Genomic DNA, 25,657 nt, shown 5'->3' on the forward strand with positions numbered 1-25,657 from the left:
CCTGCATGCTGTTTTAATGCGTTTTCCGAGTTTCTAACAAATAATTCACTTTATCTCTGGCGGGTGACGAGTGGAAAATGGAAAGATGGCGCGAAAGGAAGGACTCTTGAGCCAGACGTCCAGGTACACACACACACACGCACGCACGCGCGCGCGCGGATAGGTGCATAAATGTCACAGCAAATGTACATTCAAGCTCTCTCTCTCTCTTGTCATGGATGACACACATGAAAGGAGTGCCATAAGCTTTGGTGTTCAGTGACCCGCTGAAGCTCAGCGCGCCAGAGACGATGGGATCTGACCGGCATACTGATACGCTTCAGCATTCCCGTGACCTGGTCGACCGCAGCATCAGCACCAGGAAACCAGACAGAAACAATATCACCTCTCGCGCGCTCTCACCCTGCCACTTTGGTATTTGTTAGAGTTGCTAATTTCTTTGCGTTCCAGTATTTTGATGTTGGTCACATCGTCGCGCATGCGTCGCTGTGTAGTTGAAATTGCGTTACCGCTTCTTCAGAATAGTTTACCGCTTCCTCCGCTGTCTGTTTTGTGCTATCATGAGAGCGAAGCTGATCGCGCGGGATCACTGGCGCCCTGGAATCCTGTTTTTCATGCTTGTGGCTTTAACGCTTGGTCGTAGCCCGCCGGCGAACAGGTAAGACACTCTATGCTTGTGTGTGTGTGTGTGTGTGTGTGTGTGTGTGTGTGTGTGTGTGTGTGTGTGTGTGTGTGTGTGTGTGTGTGATCAGTCTGCCGGTTGAGACACACAGTTTCTTAAACATCACACTACTCCCCAGTGCAAACGAACCGAACAACATGTCTTACGTCAAAGTCACCGTGGATAAACTACTCAAAGGCTACGACATTCGTCTCAGGCCTGACTTTGGAGGTAAATAAATTGTATTGATTTACAACACTTCTGTGCGTCTACACATGGTTGTCACCATTTTGATGAATCATTAAACTATCCGAAGAGATTGAGGTGTCTGTGCGCTTTGCAGGTCCTCCGGTTGACGTCGGTATGAGTATTGATATCGCCAGTATCGATATGGTGTCGGAAGTGAACATGGTGAGTACCGTTAAGTCCACATGTGCTGCGCATCACTGTTCTGACTGTTTTATTGTCATCACAACCTGTTAATGTTAAAGTGAAGAATGAAGTGGTGGAAATACACTAGAGTTTGCTGGAACATAAAGAATGTATGTGCTGCATGTTTTCGCTTCCAATCAGAGCAGAACTAAGCTTTAGATTTAAGCTTTTGACTCAGCACATCACAGGATGTCCAGTCTCGTCAAGGCAGTGTTAAAGTAACAGTTCAAACAACAATTACAATTATATCATTATTTACCTACATGCCATTTCAAAACAAATATGCTGTTATTTTTATATTATTTTTATGGAACACAAAAGGAGAATTTTTGAAGAAACTTTGTGCGGCTTTTCCACACAATGACTGTTTATATGACCATGGCTGTACAACTCCTGAAAGAACCAATAAGTTCCATAAAAGTAGTCCACGATATGACTCAAAAAGACTAATTAGTGTCTTCTGAAGTCATTCAGTTGCTTTTTGTAACATGCCAAAATGTATTGATTTATCTGGATTTTGATAGCCATGGTCACCATGCAGTGTCATTGTGGAAAATAACTAAGTAAAGAATATTACAAATGTATCCTTATGTGTTTAATTTACATAAAAAACGCATATGGGTTTGAAACAACATTAGGGAATAATTAGAGAATTAACATTTTGGGGTGAACTTTCCCTTCAGTGAGAAGGACTATGCGTGTGCATGTATGTTTCTGAGAGTATGTTAACCTGTGCAAAAGTGTTTCTCTCTCTTGCTCTTTCTCTCGCTAACACACACACACGCACAAACACATTTACTAAGTAACAGTCGGTTACTTAGACCAAGTTCAGAGGGACATTGCGTTTCATTATGATTGTTGTGCAATCCTAGCTCTGACTCAGCAAAAAAAAAAAAAAAAACACAAAAATAAGCAATTCAATGTGGAACATGGTTGCACAACCCCATATACACTGTTCACACACTTACACCCTTAAAGGAGGAGTAGGTTTAAGTGATGGGTATATTAAAACATAGTAGTGACTCTATGTTAAAACTATGTTATCCTATTAACTATAGAAATATCACTCTGAAAAAGATGAAAAGGCAATTTTCAATGAAGATGATTATGATTGTCATGTATGTAGGATAATGAGATTAGTAATAATAATTTTTGGCACATATCTTTACACAAACTGGCTAGCTACAAACTATAATATTTTATCTACATAGAATATAATAAATAATTAACACATTATTAAAAAAAACACACAGATTTTGAGTATTTATTTAATTATTCATTATTAATATTTTTCCCTCTCTGCTGAAAGAGAGTCAATCCAGTGTCACAGACTCACAACTAGTGATGGGAAGTTTGACTCTTTCGAACCGTTTGTTTCAATGAACCACTTCAAAAAGCACCCAGTTTAGACAGTGATGCACAAATGCAGAGATGTTCTGTGTGTCTAAAGCATTTAAAGAGAATATGCTTTGAAATGATCAGCTCACTAAACCGGACATCATTACGTCACTAAATAACCATGTAATAGTTCTAACATATTAATGACTATTTATAATGAAAAGTATTTTTAGCAAATAATGTTAATGTGTTCTGAAAATTGTGAAATAAAATGTGTTCTGAAAATTGCTTCAGGTGCAGCCTTGTGCATTTATTCTTGTTATGTTCTTTGGTGTCTTTTGTTGTTGTGCTCTTATGTTGAATGTGACGTTTCATGTTCGTTGCTGATGTCTCCTGGTATGTTTTCTGATGTTCACTCTTGTTTCCTTCGGGTGTTCGTTCGAGGTAACCCTGCCCTTCGTGGATGTTTTCCCAACCTGTGTGGCCCCTGAATGTTCTTCCGTGTTTTAATTTCTTTTCCCATCGTGGACCTTTCATTTGTTCCTGTGATTGTGTCATTATTATTTTTGCTAATAAAGAACCGCATTTAGACCCGAACCTCACGTCTGCCTTCTCCTACCTTCACACTATCATAACAGAATGATCGACCCTACAATGGATCTAGCGGTTCAGCAAGCAAACTACCGTCTACTCTGTTTAAAGCAAGAAGACCACCCTATAGAGGACCACATCCGCGATTTCCTTAACCTGGCGAATGTTTCAGACTTCCCGGACTCCTCCCTTGTGGTCTTCTTCAGGGACAACCTGAGTGGCTGGCTGAAGGAGCGGTTGCCACCGGCAACTCGCTACTGGACGCTCCGTGACTTCATGGAGGCGACTTTACTGGTCTGTGGCTCACCGTTCACTGTGGGCGTCGCTGAGGAGGACCCTACCTCTCCTCCCTCAGTGGTGGCTCTCCAGTCACCCTTGGCTCCTGTCATGCCAGCCCCATCTGTCAGTGAGCTCACCCCCACACCAGTCGCCTTCCACGAGCCAGCGCGGTCCACTTCGTCTGTCCGGAGGAGGAAGAGAAGACAGGCTTCCGCCTCTTGAGCCTTCCAGGGCTCCGCCTCCAGAGCCTCTCGAGTCTTCCACGGCTCCGCCTCCCGAGCCTCCTACGGCTCCTTCCGAGCCTCCTGTGGCTCCGCCTCCCGAGTCTCCTACGGCTCCGCCTCCTGAGCCTTCCTCGGCTCTGCCTCCTGAGCCCCCCGAGCCTCTCCCGGCTCCGCCTCCTGAACCTTCCTTTGTTCTGCCTTCTGAGCCTCCCTCGGCTCCACCTCCCGAGCCTCCTACGGCTCCGCCTCCAGAGCCTCCTTCAGTTCCACCTCCTGAGCCTCCCCAGCTCCGCCTCCAGTGGCTCCCTCAGCTCCGCCTTCTGAGCCTTCTAAGCCATCGCCTCCCTCGGCTCCACCTCCCGGGCCTCCCTCGGCCCCGCCTCATGCAGCTCCGCCGGCTCCCCCAGTGGCCACTCCTCCTCCCAGGCCCCCTGAACCGGCCCTTGCCCTACGGCCACCTCCTAGGCCACCTCAACCAGACTCTGTCCTGTGGCCACCTCCCAGGTCCCCTGAACCGGCCCGGGCCCTTTGGCCAGCTCCCGGGCCATCTAAACCGGCCTCTGTCCTGTGGCCATCTCCTAGGCCCCCTGAACCTGCCCTTGCCTTGTGGCCCTGTGGACTGTCTCCGTGCCCCTTGTACCCCCGTGGACTGTGTCCGTGCCCCTTGTGCCCCCCTGGACTGTCTGACTGCCCCTTGTGGTCTCTTGGATTGTCTGTTTGCCCCTGGTACCCTCATTTTGTTTTTTCTTTGTGGGTCCTTTTTGTCTTTTGTTTTTTTTTGGATCGTCTGGAATCCGATCCTTTGAGGGGGGGTTCTGTTATGTTCTTTGGTGTCTTTTGTTGTGCTGTTATGTTGAATGTGACGTTTCATGTTCGTTGCTGATGTCTCCTGGTATGTTTTCTGATGTTCACTCTTGTTTCCTTCGGGTGTTTGTTCGAGGTAACCCTGCCCTTCGTGGATGTTTTCCCAACCTGTGTGGCCCCTGAATGTTCTTCCGTGTTTTACTTTCTTTTCCCATCGTGGACCTTTCATTTGTTCCTGTGTTTGTGTCATTATTATTTTCCTGCTAATAAAGAACCGCATTTAGACCCGAACCTCACGTCTGCCTTCTCCTACCTTCACACTATCATAACAATTCTGTGTAGATCTGATGTACTCTGTGGGTTTTCTAGAATACTCAAGGTCTAAAGGCGGAGGTTTTACTAGTGGACATTAGTTATGACATGGTGTCACATTTCTCATGCTGGAAAATGTTTTTTTTTTGTTGTGAATTATGGATAGAGGGCCTGAACAAAGCCGTTTCTGTGGTAGTTTGTCATACATTCATTCTTTTAGCAATTGGGATGCTTTTCAGGGAGGACACATGGCGGCGGGAGTTAGTGAGCTGCAGTAGAGAGATAGTTAGTGTTAGCCCCAGGATTGTGTCTTTTAATATATTTCTAAAAATATACTTTTGATTTATAACTAGAATTTGTATGATCAGATTAGCTGTATGCAGGAATACTATTATACAGTGTATATTCATCCATTAGGGATGGGCATTCATCAATAATTTGGTATTCAAATATTTAAGCTCATAAAAAATTTATATTAGAATATTCTATTATTTAAATGAAGGTAATTCATGAGAAAGAGAATTTATAAAATAATTTTTTAGTCATAAAGGTTGTATCACCATTAAAAAAACAAGCTCCTAATTAGAATCAATACAAGCTTAAATCATGTCCTATGTTTATATATATATATATATATTTAAACATACAATGCATTAAAACAAAAAAGAATAGAATGAAAGCATTTAAGCTCACGCAAAGCGAAGGAAAAAAATGCTAATGAAGTAGACTGATGCAGTTAATGTACAGGACGAGTATAAACACGTGCCATATAATAGTTATTATGTTTATATTGTATCTCATGTCATGTTTTTGTTGAGAAAAACAAGCATATCCAAATGCTCAGTAAACTATACTCATTTATACACACTAGTTTAAATTATGGAATGTCCCTTACCTCCCTTAGCATAGTCTTTCTTGGAAGTGTTGCAGGGATTACGTTGCTATGGGGACGCTGCTTTCTGACGAGCTGCACATATACAAGAGTAAAGTGTACCCAGCTTTCTCACAGTAAGCCACATTCTCAAAATAACCCACTTTTCTGGTGTCCATCTGAATGTACTGAGTAACAGAACCATTTGTTCAACAAACTGGTGTCCACACTCAACAGCACCACCCAGTGCATTCTGTTATAACTTCCAGTTTTAGTTTGTGTGTTCAGAATAATACAAGATACATAGGTGTATCTCTCTTGTTAGTTTGTTCTTATAACTCACTTGCTCGTATGTTGGTTTGAAATGAACAAACATACTCTGACATGATTTCCATTACTTTCCATAACTCAACATGATTGAAGCACCAGATTTTCTGTCTTTGCTTGCTGTTCTTTGCTTTGCTTTATAGCACAGAAAATCTCTGGTTCAGTAGCAGTGCAAACCTTATCAGTAGAATAGAAAGGTGATTTGGTGAAGGAGTGACCAAAACCGGTGTTAAATATCCAATTTAGAAACATTGTTAAATTAAAAGATTCTTCTGCTCCCCCTAATAATATTGCTGGAGGTCAGCTCTTCTTAATGCAGTCACTGCTTCTCTTTTTGCCAGATCTTTCCTTTTACCATAAATGCTCCTGCATTGGCTAGCCAATTTCACACACAGAAACATTACATTGCAGTAAAATAGCGAGTTTAACTTTTCCAGTAAATCTCTTATTCACACATACAGCAGGTGTCCATCTTTTTTTTGTATTCCTACCATTCACACATCAGCACCAAAATGTGTCACGAATGAAGCTAGGAAGCAAGTTGCAAGTGACAATAAGTTTATTGACAGTCAAAATGTGAAGATTGGGGAAAAGTCCGGGGTGAAGGTTTAGTAACGCAGGGGCTGCAATGGTCAGATGAATGGGGTGAGAAGAGTGATGAGGAGTGCTGAACAAACACGAAGAATCCGGGTAACAGCCAACTGAACACGAAACAGGGACAACGAGGGAACTGGACTGGAACTCAGAGGGATCAACACAACCGGACATCACAAACAAACGATCTGACAAGGAGATGAGAAAGTGGTGAGTATTTAAAGGGAATTGAAATGAGTAACAGCTGGTGAAGTGGAGTGATTGCGGCTGAGCGCTGATCACGGTAACGAGTTGTCACGCCCACACATCCACGCACACACACACAAGTAATAAACAAAGCACGAGACAAGGAAGAGACATAGGATTTAAAAACCGTGACAGTACCCCCTTACCTGCCGATTGTAGTTATCGATAAGGGAGTGATCCAGAATGTCTCTGGCCGGTACCCAACTTCTCTCCTCCAGACCGTAACCTTCCCAGTCCACCAGGTACTGAAATCCGCGTCCCCTCCGTCTTGAGTCCAGTATACGATTGACCGAATAAGTAGGTTCCCCATCTACGAGTCGCGGCGGGGGGGGGCCGGAACCGGCGGATTAATGCGGGAATAAAAGACGGGATTTATTTTGGATACATGAAAGACGGGGTGAATTCTCCTGTACGCCGGAGGAAGGTTGAGGCGGACTGCCACCGGACTAACAATCTTGGTGACAGTGAACTGGCCAATGAATTTGGGTGCAAGTTTATTAGATACGGAGCGGAGAGGAATGTTCTTAGTAGAAAGCCACACTTTTTGACCAAGGACATATACGGGAGGCCTAGACCGGTGGCTATCAGCTTTGGCCTTGGTGCGTGACCCCACTTGGAGTAGAGTCTCACGGGCCCTAGTCCAAGTGCGGTGACACCTCTGGACGAAGGCGTGAGCGGAGGGGACCGCGACCTCGGATTCCAGACTAGGAAAAATAGGTGGCTGGTAACCTACACTACACTCAAACGGAGATAGGCCCGTGGATGATACTGGTAACGTGTTGTGGGCGTACTCAACCAAAGACAGTTGCTGACTCCACGAGGAAGGATTCTTGGATACCAAACATCGTAACGTTCTCTCCAAGTCCTGGTTGGCTCGCTCAGATTGACCATTGCTCTGGGGATGAAACCCTGAGGACAGACTGACAGTCGCTCCCAGTAATTTACAAAATTCTCGCCAAAATTTGGACACAAATTGGGGTCCTCTGTCAGAGACAACATCTGTCGGGAGGCCATGTAGCCGAAAGATGTGGTCAATGACAATCACCGCTGTCTCCTTGGCCGAGGGTATTTTGGGCAAGGGAATGAAGTGGGCCACCTTCGAGAACCGGTCCACCACGGTTAAAACTACCGTGTGCCCCTGGGAGGGTGGGAGGGCGGTAATAAAATCTAGAGCGATATGGGACCAGGGTCTCGACGGCACCAGCAGCGGTTGAAGTAACCCGTCTGGGGGTCGATTGGAACTCTTACCAGTGGCACAGACTGAGCAAGCCAAAACAAAACTGTGAACGTCACGAGCCATCAGAGGCCACCAGAATCGTTGCTTGACTAAAAACTTAGTTCGATTAACTCCTGGATGACAAGCCACATTAGAACAATGTCCCCACTGAATAACGCTGGACCGTAGCCCCTCCGGCACAAACAAACGGTTCGGTGGGCACCGAGCCGGGGGCGTTACCCCTTCTAAGGCCATCTTGACCTTCAATTCGATCTCCCATGTGAGTGTAGAGATGAATAGCGTCTCTGGTAAAATGCACTCGGGAGTGGACGGGCATTCGGAGCGATCAAAAATACGTGATAAAGAACTGGGTTTGATGTTCTTGGAACCCGGGCGGTACGAGAGAGTAAAATCAAAACGACCGAAAAAAGAGCCCACCGAGCCTGCCTGGAGTTTAATCTTTTAGCTGTGCGAATGTATTCCAAGTTCTTGTGATCGGTCCAGACGATAAAAGGTACCCCCGAACCCTCCAACCAGTGCCGCCATTCCTCTAAAGCTAACTTGACTGCCAACAACTCTCTGTTACCAATGTCATAATTACGTTCGGCCGAGGACAAGCGATGAGAAAAAAACGCGCAAGGATGTATCTTGTCGTCTGAAGGAGAACGCTGGGATAGCACTGCGCCTACCCCCACCTCTGACGCATCGACCTCCACCACGAACTGACGTGACGGATCAGGGGTTATCAGGATGGGGGCTGAAACGAAGCAGCCTTTCAGTTTGGCAAACGCAGCCTCAGCTGCGTCTGACCACCTGAACGTTGTTCTGGGGGAGGTCAAGGCGGTCAGAGGCGCGGCTAGTTGACTGAAATTGCGAATGAAACGGCGGTAGAAATTGGCGAACCCCAGAAATCTCAGTAGGGCCTTACGGGACTCTGGGCTTGGCCAATTTACCACAGCCTTGATCTTCTCAGGATCCATGCGCATTCCCTCAACCGACACGATGTACCCTAAGAAAGGAACAGACTGTGCATGAAAAACGCATTTCTCCGCCTTGACAAAAAGCCCATTCTCTAGCAACCTCTGAAGCACTAGTCGGACGTGCTGCACATGTTCCTGGAGAGAAGAAGAAAAAATCAATATGTCATCCAGGTAAACATATATGAACTGATCGACCATGTCTCGCAGCACGTCATTAACTAGTGCCTGGAAGACCGCTGGGGAGTTGGACAGGCCGAACGGCATGACCAAGTATTCAGAGTGCCCCCTGGGGGTGTTAAAAGCGGTCTTCCATTCATCCCCCTCCCTAATGCAGACCAAATGATATGCATTACGTAAATCCAATTTCGTGAAGATAGATGCTCCCTGCAACCTCTCGAAAGCGGAAGACATCAACGGTAGAGGATAAGTATTCTTTACCGTGATGTTGTTCAGCTCCCGGTAATCAACACAAGGTCGCAGAGATCCATCTTTTTTCCCCACAAAAAAGAATCCCGCCCCCGCTGGAGAAGAGGAAGGGCGGATGAATCCTGTAGCTAGAGCATCAGAAATATATTTCTCCATAGCCTCCCTCTCTGGAACCGGGAGTGAATATAACTTGCCCTTAGACGGAGACGTACCTGGCAATAACTCTATGGGATAGTCATAGGGACGATGTGAAGGGAGAGAAGCCGCCCGAGACTTACTGAACACCTCCTTCAGGTCCAGGTACTCCGCGGGCATGTTAGATAAATCCACAGTCTCCTCCTGAAACACAGGGACAGAAACAGACGGACAGGCAGACACAAGACAAGACTTATGACATTGAGTGCTCCACGCCGACACGGACTTAGACTGCCAGCCCACTTTAGGGTTGTGACGGGTGAGCCAGGGATGTCCAAGGACGATGGGGGCAAGAGGAGTGTCCAGTATGTAGAAGGAGATGGTCTCGGTGTGATTGCCTGACGTGATGAGAGTGATGTCTTCAGTGGCTAGGGAAATGGTGGGAAGTTCCTGGCCATTGAGGGCGTGTACAGCAATCCGATGAGTGAGAGACCTGAGGGGGACTTGGTGGTTGAGTGCAAAAGTGTAGTCCATGAAATTACCTTCGGCCCCAGAATCCAGACGTGCTCGACAGTCGTGACGGTGGGTTGACCATTGGAGTCTTACCGGAAGGAGAGTAGATGTGGATGAGGTCTTCTCGGCGGAGATCCCACCCGATAGTAGCCTCATACTTACTATCGGGCAGGTCCTTTTAAAGGACAGTTGTAGGCGAAATGTCCAGCTCCTCCACAGTACATGCAAAGGCCCTGGGATCTCCGCCTTTCCTTCTCCTCCCGGGAAAGCCGGGCTCGACCCACCTGCATGGGCTCGGGATCACAGACGGGGCTGAACGCGTCCCCGCCTCCAGAACGTTGGCCTCCCAAAGGACGGTTGGTCTGTACTCGCCGTTCCACTCTGGACAGCCTCGCGTCCACTCTTAATGCCAAGGCGATCAAGTCGTTGAGCTTGGTGGGGAGATCCATGGCGTATATCTCCTTTTGGACGCGGTCAGCCAGCCCATGCAGGAACATGTCCCACTGCGCCTCCTCGTTCAATTGACTCTCCGCCGCTAGGGTCCGGAACTCGATAGAAAAGTCCGATACGGATCTCTCTCCCTGACACAAGTCGGCCAGCACTCTGGCTGCTTCTCTACCGGAAACAGCGCGGTCAAAAACCCGCTTCATCTCCGCGGAGAGCGCTTGGAACGAGGCTCAGCATTCGTCCTGGTTCTCCCACACCACTCTTCCCCATAGTGCCGCTCTCCCAGAAAGTAGCGTCAGGACAAAGGCGACCTTGGTTCTTTCATCACAGAATGTTCTGGGCTTTAGAGAAAAATGCATTGAGCATCGTGTTAGAAAAGCTCGACAAAAACTGGGTTCACCTGAATATAATTCTGGAACCGGTAGGCGGGGCTCTGACTGGGAGGGGACCGCTGATGGTGGTTGAGGAATCAGCGGTGCGGGCAGCGCAGTGGGAGCTCGCAGAAGTTTGATTTGCTGGGTGAGTCCGGACACCTGCGCCACTAAAGCCTGAACAGCGCGGGCTGTGTCATTGAGATTCTTCTCTTGGTTCTCCATACGAAGTCTGCTGTTGTTCACAAATTCTTCTAGACTGTCTGAATTGTTACTCGCTGCTTCCGTCTTGTGGTCAGATCGTTCTGTCACGAATGAAGCTAGGAAGCAAGTTGCAAGTGACAATAAATTTATTGACAGTCAAAATGTGAAGATTGGGGAAAAGTCCGGGGTGAAGGTTTAGTAACGCAGGGGCTCCAATGGTCAGATGAATGGGGTGAGAAGAGTGATGAGGAGTGCTGAACAAACACGACGAATCCGGGTAACAGCCAACTGAACACAAAACAGGGACAATGAGGGAACTGGACTGGAACTCAGAGGGATCAACACAACCGGACATCACAAACAAACGATCTGACAAGGAGATGAGAAAGTGGTGAGTATTTAAAGGGAATTGAAATGAGTAACAGCTGGTGAAGAGGAGTGATTGCGGCTGAGCGCTGATCACGGTAACGAGTCGTCACGCCCACACATCCACGCACACACACACACACACACACAAGTAATAAACAAAGCACGAGACAAGGAAGAGACATAGGATTTAAAAACCGTGACAAAAATGTAGTTAAAAGTTTTGCCCCACTCAGATGAAGAGCAGCTCATTGCATCAATCCGTATGACTTTCGTTCTTATGTGGAGAACCAAAGAAAACAAAATTATCAATGTCCAGGCCTGTCTTTTCAATACAGTCAGTTGATATGGACTAATTTTAAAGCTTAAAAAAGTACTCCTATGTATTATAAAAGTAAACCATGTGGCTTGTACGTCATATCGCAAGTCTTCTGAAGGCATGGTGAGTAACAACCCAAAATGTAAGTAATAGACTTGTGAAAATCTTGATGTCCGTTGCACATTTGTAAACACTATGAAAGGATGTCATATACAGTGGCTCTCATATTCATGTGAGAACTTGCATTGTTTAGTGCTAAAAATCTGGCAACAAGAGGTCGAAATCTCTGCTTCTGAAATTGGTCTGTGCTTACTGAAATTCTAATCACTGCCCCTAGTGACCAAAGCTGGAAGTGTAGTTGAGGTGTGATGTCCAATGGGTGGTGCTAAAAGCAAGTTGTATTATTAATTGTTAATAATTTAATGCACTAAATAGGAATACATTTTTTATTAACTTCCCCAAACACAAACCCCAACAAAAAATGGCAACCTCTGAATTACGCTCACCATTGTTTATATGAATGTGATTACTTCCTGGTTTCCATGGGACCAGAACCCATGTCGTGTAGACAACACAATTGATAAAATTTTTTAAAACAACTCTTCTGAAAACAACTCGCTTTCGTTGCCCATCCGTGGACATTACACCCTCAAAACGGAGCTCACCCACGCACAACAGTACTTGCCACTTTGGCCACTAGGGGCAGTGTTTCACATTTCAGTAATAGGGCTGCAACTAACAATTATTTTGTTAATCAAATAATCTTATGATTATTACAACAATTATTCGACTATTCGGGCAATTATTGTAACGATTATTCATCATCTGTTATCCAACTATTCAGCTTGTGCCCTGAGATAAAAGGTTGTATAAACATGCTTACTAACAATAAAGAGGACAAAAATACCTCTAAATAACATTCTCTGAATTAAAGGCAAAAAACAAACTTTTTATTAAGTTTAATTTAGTAAAATATTAACTGTAATTGTTTTCAGGTGTTTTTGTCTTATTTTCCATTTAAATTGGCTAAAAATACTTAAATCAAGATACACTTAATTGAGAAGCAACTTATAAGATATTTAGACTTGCTTTAAGAGAATGTTTCTTAAATAAAAATGTATTTTGTATATAAGTGTATTTTTTCACTTGGTTATAATTCTGCGAGTGCAGTAAAAACAAAATGTACTTATATTACAGATCTGTTCTCTAAAAGCAAGTTTAAATATTTTCTTTGCTTCTTCTCAGGTGAATGCTCCTAATTTTAGATATTTTAATTGCTGCTTTAAAATAGGTTTAGATATTTATATTGGAAAACAAGCCAAAACAAAAACAAATCAAAAATGTATTTTGTTGCAGTTTATAATCGGGCAAAGACTACCTTCAATCACCTTTCTGTTCACTTCAATCCATCTTTAACTCACAAAAAAACAAACTCTCTCTTATTAATAAAGCTGCATATTGCCGATTTTCTTTACTCTAAGAAATACACAGTGACATATATTATAAATCATGAGCCATCACGTTATGATCTAGCTGCAGCAAGCGCGTGCTCAAGTGATGAGCGTCCCCGAAACAGTGTGTCTCAGCCGGGTGCAGTTTCAATCTCTCTCTCTCTTAGATCGTGACACTTCACGCGACTCATAGAAGTGGTGCTGACTGCACAGAGAAATGCCAGTTTATAGTTTGTAATTATTTACATGACCTACTTCCTTATTATTTGAACTTTAACGCCGGCATGCTTCCTTTAAGTCACTCAACACACAAGTTTTGATTAAGTGGAACAGCAGCTCCGCATTCGCTCTATTTCACAACGGGAATGCTTCTGTATTTAGTTATTTAGTATTTTTTTTTAATTCTCTCATACTGTGCAATCTACATCACCTGAAGCTGTTTGGAAGGTTTGGAGTGCATCTGGACTGTGAGCTGTCTTCTTCCTCTCCTCAATCAGGCACGAGCTGAAGTACTGCTCTCGCACGCCATAATTAGTTTAATTTGATCTCATGTTATGTTAAATAAGGTCAAACACCTATTTGACAACAAAACATTTTGTCGACAATTTTTTATTGTTGATGTTGTCGATAACGTCGACTAATCATTTCAGCCTTATTCGGTAGCACAGACAAAGTTTACCTAAAGAAAAGTCACCCTAATGTTTCTGATTTCACTGTGATATCGGTCTGGTTATCTAAGTTGCTCTCGCTTGGCAATTCAGCACTTCAGTGTGAAGAGGATACATGTGAAATTTTCACTAAAAGATGTTCGATGTGGAAGTGAACTCTTGGCCAGGGTGTGATACTTGTTGTGGCGGGGCCGGGTCGTGATTCCACACACCCGGCCCCTAATCAGGCTAATTAGCCCTTGAGAGGGATAAAGGCCGACCGAAGACGGCAGTGCAATAGAAAGATAGATTTACTGACAGCTGTACGACACCTGTGTGTGTTTGTCTTTGTCTTTTTGGTTAAATTTATAATTAAAATATGATTTATAGTATCAAGCTGGTTCTTGCCTCCTGCTTTCCATTAATCCCTTTACTCTGGTGTTTTTTAACTGATGGCCTGTGTGAATTTCCTGTGTGTTAGAGACACGGGGAAGCCATTAGTCTTTTTATAACTGCTGCAGTGACCCTGCTAAAAACAGATTAAAACAGATAGATTGCTGATCTTGCAGTGTGACCAAGCTTGTGTTTAGCTGTGTGGAGCGGAGGGGGGCGGGCCAGGTCGGAATATCGCGCGCCCGGTCCCCAATCGGCCTGATGAGGCACGCGAGGGATAAAGGTGGTCGGTGACGATTGTTCGGTAGAGAGAGAATTACGGGCATGTCCGCATGTGTGTTTGTTTATGTTGTGTTTTAAGTTTCCTATTAAATTATTATTTATGTTGACAAGCCGGTTCTCGCCTCCTCCTTGCCCATCCTTTAACTGTTTTACTAGCTGGTTTAAAAGCGCAGAAAAACCTGTAAAACCAGCAAACAGGCCAGCCTTCCTGCTGGGAAAAACCCCATCTTAAACCAGCTGCTTTTCTGGTTTTAGCTGGTTTTTGAGTGTCTCCTTGCCTGGCTTAGCTAATGCTCTGTTGGTTTACCTGGTCGGCAATCTGGGAGACCAGCAAGATTGGTTTAAAGGTTTTGTTTTTTTTTCAGCAAAGTTCAAAGCATCTCTTTATCCATCCATTCTTTACCCAGTTTATTTGCCAGTTTCCCCCAGTTTTTGTTCTTTCATTTGCTGCTTTTGATCCTGTTGTTCCCCTCTCAAGTGAGTATCTTCCTTTCCTCTGTGAGATATCTTTAGTGTGATGGGCATGGAAAATTAAGGTCATGAGAGAATATGATAAGCCTTAATTTGTGTGTGTGTGTGTGTGTGTGTGTGTGTGTGTGTGTGTGTGAAGTTCTGTTTGCATTTGTGTTACTGTTTTTGTTTGTGTCAGGTTGCTTTGTAAAGAAGTTGAGGTGCTGCAGTGATGATTTAAAATGGTTGTCAGGGGCAATAGCTGCTTCTAATAATAGAAGCTGAAGGATGCATTTGTCCTAAGTGAACCTGAATCACACCCAACCTCTCTTTCTTTCAGATTTTCTCTCTTTCTCCATCTGTCTTCGCTTTCTCTCCTTTTCTTTCACACTCATTCTGCAGACCCACTCAAATGTTCTCATCCACACGGGACTACACCCTACAAGTTTGATTGGTAGCTTCCAGTTTAGCGGTGCCTTCAGAAGAATTTGCTCAATGAAACACACAAGTAGATTGCAATAAATGCATACTGTAATTTTCAGAACTCAAAACGTCCTCCCAAATCCAAAAAGACCATGCCTGAATATGGAGTTGCATACTACCTGTACTTCATTTACTACTTCTGCCATATCTATCTATGGCAGAAATAGTAAGAGTAGTATGGTGGTATGCAATTCCGACCTTGGTGCATTTATTACAACTTTGGCAGTATATTTGTGAAAACTTTCAGAATATTTTGGATTGTTTTCAAATCAAATCAAATCAAATCAAATCACTTTACTGTCAAACTACCATGTACACACGTGCAACAGTAGGTGAAATTCTTGTGTGCAGTTCCGAGCAACACAGCAGTCATGACAGTGACGAGACATATACCAATTACAGTAAACAACATACTTACACAACACAATTTACATATCAAATGTACACATACTTACACAACACAATAATTATATACAATGTACAGTAGACAATACACACAATATAGAATACACAATATACAATAAGTAAGAGTATATGAAATATATATAGTAGTTGTATTGAGGAGAATATGTTGACAGTCCAGTGTGAGATTATAGATGAATAAAGTGCAGTGCTAATTATTGATCCTGATAGATCAAGTGTTCAACAGTCTGATTGCTTGGGGGAAGAAGCTGTCATGTAGTCGGCTGGTGCGGGTCCTGATGCTGCGATACCGCCTGCCTGATGGTAGCAGTGAGAACAGACCATGACTCGGGTGGCTGGAGTCTCTGATGATCCTCCGAGCTTTCTTCACACACCGCCTTGTATATATGTCCTGGAGGGAGGGAAGCTCACCTCCGATGATGTTTCTGGCAGTTCGCACCACCCTTTGCAGGGCTTTGCAGTTGTGGGCTGTGCTATTGCCGTACCAGGCAGTGATGCAGCCAGTCAGGATGCTCTCTACAGTACTAGTGTAGAACCGTGTGAGGATGTGTCGGTTCATTCCAAACTTCCTCAGCCGTCTCAGGAAGAAGAGGCGCTGGTGAGCCTTCTTCACAACGGCCTCAGTGTGGACGGACCATGTGAGTTCCTCAGTAATGTGGACACCGAGGAACTTGAAACTGCTGACTCTCTCTACCGGTGCTCCATTAATGGTGATGGGGCTGTGTTCTCCGTCTTTCTTCCTGAAGTCCACTACAAGCTCCTTGGTCTTACTGACGTTGAGGGAGAGGTTGTGCTCCTGACACCAGCGTGTCAGAGTGTGCACCTCCTCTCTGTAGGCTCTTTCATCATTGTCAGTGATCAGACCTACTACCGTTGTATCGTCAGCAAACTTAATGATGGCATTGGAGCTATGTGTTGCCACACAGTCATGTGTGTACAGGGAATACATGAGTGGGCTGAGAACACAGCCCTGCGGGGCTCCAGTGTTGAGGGTCAGTGATGACGAGGTGTTGCTGCCCATTCTAACCACCTGAAGTCTGCCTGACAGGAAATCCAGGATCCAGCTGCACGGCAAGCTGTTTAAACCCAGAGCCCAGAGTTTCTCATCAAGCTTGGAGGGCACTTTGGTGTTGAATGCTGAGCTGTAGTCTACAAACAGCATTCTCACATATGTGTTCCTTTTTTCCAGATGGGAGAGAGAAGTGTGTATTGTAGATGCAATGGCATCATCAGTGGAGGGGTTGTTGCGGTAGGCAAACTGCAGTGGGTCCAAATAGGTGGGCAGAACTGAGCAGATGTGATCTCTGATTAGCCTCTCGAAGCATTTGCTGATGATGGGGGTCAGAGCAACAGGACGCCAGTCATTTAAGCAAGTGATTATAGCTTGCTTCGGTACAGGCACAATGGTTAATGTTTTGAGGCATGTGGGGACTACAGACAGGGAGAGGGACAAATTGAAAATGTCCGTAAAAACACCAGCCAGTTGATTCGCGCACGCTCTGATGACGCAGCCCGGAATGCCATCTGGACCCGCGGCTTTACGGATGTTCACCCGTCGGAATGATCGGGTTACATCCACAACAGAGAAGGAGAGTAAACCAACCTCTGTGGCGTCAGCCGCGAGTGCTCTCTCCGCGAGGGCGGTGTTATTGTCCTCGAAACGAGCATAAAATGTATTAAGTTCGTCCGGGAGAGATGCAGTGGTGTTCATGGTGGAGTCTTTATTCCGTTTGTAGTCCGTGATGGTGTTAATTCCCTGCCACATACTTCTGGAGTCAGTGGTGTTGAACTGACCTTCAAGTTTGTGCCTGTACTGGCGTTTGGCTGCACTGATAGTGTTACGGAGGGCATAACTGGCTTGTTTACGCTCCTCCGTGTTAGAAGAATTAAAAGCGGAGGTCCGCGCAGTGAGTGCCGCGCGAACATCGCCGTTAACCCATGGTTTCTGGTTGGGGTACATCCGTATTGTTTTGGTCGGAACAACGTCCTCTATGCACTTCCTGATGAAACACGTTACGCTATCAGCGTAAACCTCGATGTCATCATCAGACGTGATGTCCGTGCGATCAAAACAGTCTTGTAGCGCAGAGTCTGATGGGTCCGACCAGCACTGGATCGTTCTGAGGGTGGGTGCCTCCCGTTTCAGTTTCTGCCTGTAAGCGGGCAAAAGCAGAACGGAAGCGTGGTCCGATTTGCCAAATGGGGGGCGGGGGAGGGATTTGTAGCCATCCCGGAAAGGAGAGTAACAATGGTCTAAAACCCGGTCCCCTCGTGTGTTGAACTTTATGTGTTGATGGTATTTTGGAGCGATTGTTTTGAAGTTGGCTTTGTTAAAGTCCCCGGTAACAATGAACGCAGCCTCAGGGTGCGCGGTTTCCTGCTCACTTATACACCCATACAGTTCCCTGAGTGCCCGGTCTGTGTCGGCTTGTTGGGGGATGGTCACAGCTGTGATGATGACCGCTGTGAATTCCCTCGGTAGCCAGAATGGTCGACACAGAAGCCTGAGATATTCCAGATCAGGAGAGTAGAAAGACTTGATGAAATGTACGTTCCTCTGATCACACCATGATTTGTTGATCATAAAACATACACTGCTTTTACCTGAGAGGTCTTTCGCTCTGTCCGCTCGGTGCACGGAAAAGCCCGTGATTTCGATGGCCGAGTCTGGAATCTCCGCAGCCAGCCAGGTTTCTGTAAGGCAAATAACACAGCAATCGCTCGTCTATTATTGGATAGAGATCCGCACTCTCAGCTCGCAGAGCTTGTTGTCCAGAGACTGAACATTTGCCAGTAGTATACTGGGTAGCGGGGGTCGATTTTTACGACGTCTTACTCTGATGAGAACGCCGGCTCGTTTTCCCCTTTTCCTTCTGCGTTTCCGTGGCCGAGCAGCCCAGACAAAGGGCTCCGCCGGCGTGTTTGTAAACAGCGGGTCGGCATTAAGGAATTTGAAGTCCGGTTTTTGATGTGTAATATTAGAACCAATGTCCAAAAGCGTTTGTCTGTCGTAAACAATGAGGCAGACAACATCCAAGACAAAAAACAAAGAACTGTAAACAAAACAAACAATAAACCGCAGTGTTGTAATGGAGCTCGCAACGCAGCAGCCATACTCGGCGCCATCTTGAGTCCAATTGTTCACAAACAATGTTGCAGACGTTTGTAATGATGTGGCATTCTGCGACAATTTTAGATTGGCTTTATGATGTTTACACAGCTTTTTCTAGGCCATTGATAAGATTGGCGTTATCTTCTAATCAGTGTGTACATAATCATATTTATGTGTGAAGGGTGAAAAATGTAAAATGGTCTTGTAAAATTACATTATGTCTGTTTTGGTTGCAAAAAAAACAAAAACTTGATTAATATTGTTGACCAGAGAGAGAGAGAGAGATAAAGAGAAAGAAAGAATATATTTAATTGATTGTCTACCATTAACAGCCTCACTTGTGTCAGGTCCTTCACACAAAAGCATGGTGTCAGATTGTAATACAATGGCACTTTGTTACATACCATGGTACTTAAATGCATGTACCATGGTATTTACATGGTTTTCCAAAGTACTTACAAGAATACCATGGTTATATCATGTGTTTGCTTTTGGTTGTTTATTGTTTCCAGTAGCATTTGCAATATGGATACATATAATTTACGACCATGGATACATATAATACATCTCAAGATTAAAAATATATTCAGAAAGTTTTTTCCCCAAAGGTATGTTATGAAGTGTTTGGATAAGCATTTAAAAAAACTGCTAACGGGGCTGGATGAAATGCGTGTGTGCACACATTCTTTGAGAAAAATCTTAACCAAATCTTTCAGCACAGATAAGTCTGGGTAGCAGCAGGGCTGGGACAGGGTCTGTAGGCTTCCCCTCAGTAGGGCACCAACAATAAATGTAAAGATATGAAGTGCTTTTAAAACATAAAGGCCTACCAGAAATCCCTGATGGATGATATAACAAGATCTCCATTCATTTTTAATCATCTGGGGCTTTTCCTTTATTTGTTTAAAAATTAATTGTAAGGAAAATGCTGGGTGTCACAATATTGGAATGCGGAAATATTACTGCATTGCAGAGAAACACTGTTATTGTGCAAAGAGTAGGGGTGTGGCTATCCTAAAAACTAGGACTATGCTTTGATTATGATTAATTTAATTTGATTATGCCTTAATTTCTGATTAAATGGTCTTTCTTTCATTTAATGTTTAAATGAAAGACTGAAAGTGAAGTGAAAGTGATTTGTATTAGATGTGACTGTGAAACTCCATGTGTTTGTAAGTGTCTGTTATGTGAGAAGCTGAGACAGTCCACTATATGTTTAACCTTCACTCTCACTTATCATATTGGTTTAATAGAACTGTTTAGCCATGATGTCAAATTGTAGGTGAACCTGGAAGTCTAATTTGTCATGGGTTCCCTCAGGATTTTATAATGGTGTTTTGGCCTTATAAGTAAAATAAGCTCTGTGGTAAACCTTACTTGACGAAACGAGGACGTGTTGTTCTAAAACATAAATTACACACAGTCATACCTCAAACGTGAATTTTGTAGCTGCCGTGAATTTAAAAAAAGTATATAATTCAAAATAGCTTCAAAATTCACATTTGAGGTCTGAAAGTGTGTAATTTATGTTGTAGAGCAAAACATCTGAATGTTTTGTTTACCACAGACCTTATTTTACTTTAGTTCAAAACCCCCATTATAATAACCCACAGAAAAATCCAGAGGGAAACATGGCGAATTCTCTTCCGGGTTTTGGACTACAAGCTGAACAGCTCTATGAGATCTCAACTTGATTTGTCTTCATCACTTATTCAATGCAGAGACATGGGGGCTGGAGGATGAGATTTATCTATATTTAAGCAGAAGCCTCTGTGCCAGTGCGAATAAGTTTAAGAATAAGTATAGTGAATACATACAGAATACAACCAAGCATTTCCCAGTAGCTGTGGATTAGAGCTGATCAATGTTCAAAAGAAATTTTGGACCATTCTTCCTTAAAGAACTGATTCAGCTTAGCCATAATATTAGGATCTCTGATGGGAACGGCTCTCTTGATGTCATTCCACAGCATCTCTATTAGGTTAAGTTCTGGGCTCTGGCTGGTCCACTCCAAAAGGTGGATATTTTTTTATTATTTTTTTCGTATAGTAGACTCATGAACAGAGATGTTAACCAGTTCCAATGATTCCTTCAAGTTTTAGCTGTCAATCTAGAGTCCTTTTTTTACTCATTGTGCATTCTGTTGTGTGCCTTTGAGTCATCTTGGTTGGACGGCCACTACAAGGGCGTGCAGCCAAAGTAACTAAACCATCCCCATTCATAGACATTTTGCCTAACTGTGAACAGCTGAATATCTAAACTAGTCAAGATAACTTTGTAACCCATATCAGCTTTATGCAAAGCAACAATTCTTAAAGTCTTCTGAGATCTCTTTTTTTGCAAGGCACAGTCCAAGTCAGCAGATGCTTCTTGTGATTAGCAAACTCAAAATATTTGAAAGCTTTTTACAAGTCAAAGTAGTTCTAACCCACACCTCCAATCTCGTTTCATTAATTGGATTCCAGGTTTGCCAACTCCTGACTCTATTTAGCTTTTAGCTTTTTCCTGATGTCATTAGCCTAGTGGTTCACATAATTTTTCCAACCTACACTGTGAATGTTTGAATGATGAATTCAATATGTACAAGAATTTTACCTTTATTAGTTAAAACAGATTTTGTTTGTTCATTATTGTAACTTAGATAAAGCTCAAACCAGATTTTAAGACTCATTTATACATTAATGCAGGCAATTACAAAGGGTTCACATACTTTTTCTTACCACTGTATAGTTAAAATCTACACTTTACCATTAATCCCAAAGTAGGCCTAAAAGTTTGATTATTTTTCTGCCTTTTTACCATGTATACATGGATGTATGTGCTCTGAAATGCCTAAAATGGTGATTTTTGTTTATCAGAAAAGGGATGTTCAAAATCTCTGAACTTGTGAAAAGGCCAATGAGAATTTGGCAGACTGAATTTGCATGTCGCTCACCCGGACATACGTGTATAAAGGGAGGGAATCATGCCTCTGTTCATTCAGGTTTTGCATTGAGGAGCTGAGAAAAAGGTTCGGCCATTGCAGTGGTTTGGTTCAGCATCGTGGCCATGGGGACACTTTAGAGGACTCTCCTGGGCGAAAAGAGGGCACATGAACACCTCAGAGGAGAAAGGCGCTATGTGCAAGCGGAACACCCGGTCAGACATTCTGCATTTCCGAGTTCTACGTGCTCGGACCTGAGAGAACAGGGGAGGAGACCGAATCAACTCTGAGATTGTAAAATCTCATAAAGGTATTGGGTGTTGCCCAGCCCACTGCTCTGTAGATGTCTGCTAGGGAGGTGCTGTTGGCCAGTGCCCACGAGGATGCCACACTTCTCGTCGAGTGTGCTCGAATCCGCAAGGGGGCGGGCACGGCCTGGGTGTGATAGGCCAAAGCAATGGCATCAACATCCCAGTAGGAAACCCTCTGTTTGGAGACAGCGTTCCCTTTCCGCTGTCCACCAAAGCAGACAAAGAGCTGCTCAGAACTAAAGCTCTGTGTGCGGTCCGCACAGCAACGAAAAGTATGGGTCTGCCTCCTCCCGGGGCAGCTTCGCTTGCAGTTTCACTACCTGGTCCCTGAAGAGGGTCGTAGGAACCTTGGGCACGTAGCCCGGTTGCATTCTTAGGACGACATGGGTGTCTGCCGGACCGAACTCCAGGCAAGTGCCGCTGACAAAGAACGCTTACAGGTCCCCAAACCTCTTGATGGAAGCTAGTGCGATCAAGAGGGCCGTCTTCAAGGAGAGGGCTTTAAGCTCAACTGATTCTAGCGGCTCAAAGGGGTTTCTCTGAAGGCCTGCAAGGACCACGGAGAGATCCATTGAGGGGAACAGGCATGGCCTGGGAGAGTTCAGCCTCCGAGCACCTCTAAGGAACATGATAATGAGATCGTGCTTCCCTAGGGACTTACCGTCCACTGCGTCGTGGTGAGCCGATATGGCGGCTACATAAACCTTCAAGGTGGAGGGTGGCAGCCTCCCCTCCAGCCTCTCTAGCAGAAACGAGAGCACTGACCCAACTGCGCATCTCTGTGGGTCTTCAGATCGGGAAGAACACCAATTTGCGAACAAGCGCCACTTTAGGGCATAAAGTTGCCTGGTAGAGGGAGCTCTAGCTTGGTTGATCGTGTCTACGATGGCAGGTAGTAGGCCACTTAGATCTTCCGCATCTCGTCCAGCGGCCAGACATGGAGGTTCCAGAGGTCTGGGCGCAGATGCCAGAGGGTGCCCCATCCCTGAGAAAGATGGTCCTTCCTCAGGGGAATTCGCCAGGGAGGGGCTGTCGCGAGGAGCGTGAGATCCGAGAACCAAGTCCATGTGGGCCAGTAGGGGGACACCAGAGTGACTTGTTCCTCGTCCTCCCTGACCTTGCACAGCACTCGTGTAAGTAGGCTCACTGGGGGAAATGTGCACTTGCGCAGCCCCCGGGGTCAGCTGTGTGCTAGCTGTGAACCAACGCGTCTATTCTGAGGGGAGCCTTTGCTAGGGAGTACCAGAGCTGGCAGTGGGAGGTCTCTTGGGAAGTGAACCGGTCTACCTGTGCTTTTCCGAACCGCTCCCAAATCAGCTGGACCGCCTGGGGGTGGAGCCTCCACTCTCCACTGGGCGTGCCCTGTCGCAACAGCTCGTCCACTGCCATTTTGAGGTTGCTCTGGATATGAGTCGCTGCTGGCTCCAAAGGAGGAGATGGCGGGCGAGTTGCGACGTGACGAGAGCGCACGCCGCTTTGGCTATTTATGTACGCTATCGTGGTGGTGCTGTCTGAGCGAAACCTCTGCAGGGCAAGAATTTACAGCAGCTCTAGGCAGTTGATGTGCCAACCCAGCCGGGGCCCTGTCCAGGAGCCGGCGGCTGCGTGCCCTTTGCACGTGGTGCCCAAATCCTGTTTGGAAGCTTCTGAGGTGACCAGAACATGTCAGGACACCTGCTGTAGGGGGACTCCTGTCCGCAGAAAACAGAGGTCTGTCTAAGGGTTGGACATCTGGTGGCAGAAAGAGGTGATGAACACACGGTATGTGCCGCAGCGCCATGCCCATCTTGGGACTCGAGTCTGAAGCCAGTGCTGGAGAGGTCTCATATGCATCAACCCGAGGGGCGTGGCTGCCAAAGGAGCATTTGGAGCATTCAGAACCGCCACAATGGAACTGCTCTGCCATATCTGAGTAAACTTAGGCAGTTCCTTGGGCTCGTTTGTGAGGCGTGCTGACATTGAGACTGAGTCTAACTCCATGCTGAATAAAGAGATGCTCTGAACCGGGGAGAACTTGCTCTTTTCCTCGTCGACCTGAAGCCCTAGACGGCTGAAGTGCCTGAGACCTGGTCCCTGTGGGCACACAAAGACTCTCGAGAGTGAACTAGAATCAGCCTGTCATCGAGGAAGTTGAGTACGCAGATGCCCACTTCCCTTAGCGGGGCAAGGAAACTCGGTATGCCCCAAGGAATCTAAAGAGATCAGCTTCAGCTATTTAGAAGTTATAAGCAAAATGGCTATTTTTATATTTCTGACCACTAGGTTGCGCTGTGCCAAACTGTGCAGGCACCCTCAAGTTATTATGGCTATGAAATATACCAAGTTTGGTGCTTGTCGTCAAATTCGTTGAAGCGTTATTCAAGGAAGGTTTGGTCTATCAAAAAGCTTTTAATAACTTTGTCCCCAGTGTCCGTAGTTGATACATGACAAATTTTGTGCAAATCGGAGTTACGGTGTAGGAGGAGTTCGAAAAAGTTTATTTTATGGAAAATTAAAAAAGGCAGAAAATCTGGTCAGACGAAACCATTGTGTGCATTCGACTTGGCATGAGCCAAGGAATCAGAGGAAAAAAGAATTTTGATTCTAGGCCTATGATCATAAACATAAGTGCAACTTTGAACAGTTGGTGGCGCTAGATCGTTAGAGTTAGAGACCCCAGTTATAGTTCAGATTGTCTTCTATCAGTATGCCAAATTTCATAACTTTCCTATGTATGGTTCTATGGGCTGCCATAGACTTCAATAGTGGAATAATAAGAAAAAGAACACTAACGAATACAACAGATACACAGATGTCTTGCGTTATTTTTCTCTGCAAAGAAGTCATCTTAGACGACGGCTTGTGTTTTTTCACATCTGGATGCAATGGCTGTCTGACCTTCAACATAGATCGATAAAAATTTGGTGAGGGAGGTCTTGGCTTGGGGGAAGATGAGCTCAGTCTTGTAAAACATAAGCTTGAGGTGGTAGACTTGTCACAGAGGCCTGCACAAATCCTCTTTGAGATACAGAGACTGAGACAGAAGGGAGAATGTGATGTACAGCAGTCATAAAGGTTAGTTATGCTAATTAGAACACCCATGCTTTAACTCTCAAAAATTACTGGGGGAAAAAAACTCTTTCAATATAGTTAGCTTTTCTTTCAGTATAGTATATTTTCTGTGTGTTTGGGTGGTTTACAAGGAAAATGTTTTAGGATACAAACTGGTAATTACAAGAGTATTCTGCTACAAATGTGGTTTATGAAGACATTTCTATTGTCCCCATAATTCAAATTGCTTAAAAAGCATAGTAAATTGTTGTGGCAGCGGGGGCGTAGTCAAGCGCCCGTCCGGGGGAGGAAAGCGGTAAGGGCGCTTACACCTGAGCTAAATTATGCCTAACACCTGTCTCTAATTCCAGTGAGCACGAGGAGAGCGGCATAAAAAGCAGACACAGAGCCTCCAGTCGAGAGAGAGAACCCCACAAGCCAACCCAGTGCACTTGTACACTGTTTGTTTATTGTGAATCTCTGTGAGAGAATATGT

General features: G+C 44.9%; 1 protein-coding gene across 1 annotated transcript in view; it reads left to right on the plus strand.

The window, feature by feature from the left end:
• The first annotated feature begins 538 nt into the window (after positions 1 to 538).
• The window catches only part of gabrb1 (gamma-aminobutyric acid type A receptor subunit beta1), a 51,477-nt gene continuing 26,358 nt past the window's right edge, over positions 539 to 25,657 (plus strand). Inside the window, exons 1-3 of the mRNA XM_052150824.1 lie at positions 539 to 658; positions 801 to 892; positions 1,005 to 1,072. Coding sequence (XP_052006784.1) covers positions 561 to 658; positions 801 to 892; positions 1,005 to 1,072 — 258 coding nt within the window. The 5' untranslated portion in view covers positions 539 to 560. The remainder of the gene's footprint in view (positions 659 to 800; positions 893 to 1,004; positions 1,073 to 25,657) is intronic.

This window comes from Xyrauchen texanus, chromosome 20 (assembly GCF_025860055.1).
Source record: "Xyrauchen texanus isolate HMW12.3.18 chromosome 20, RBS_HiC_50CHRs, whole genome shotgun sequence".
Lineage (NCBI taxonomy): Eukaryota > Metazoa > Chordata > Actinopteri > Cypriniformes > Catostomidae > Xyrauchen > Xyrauchen texanus.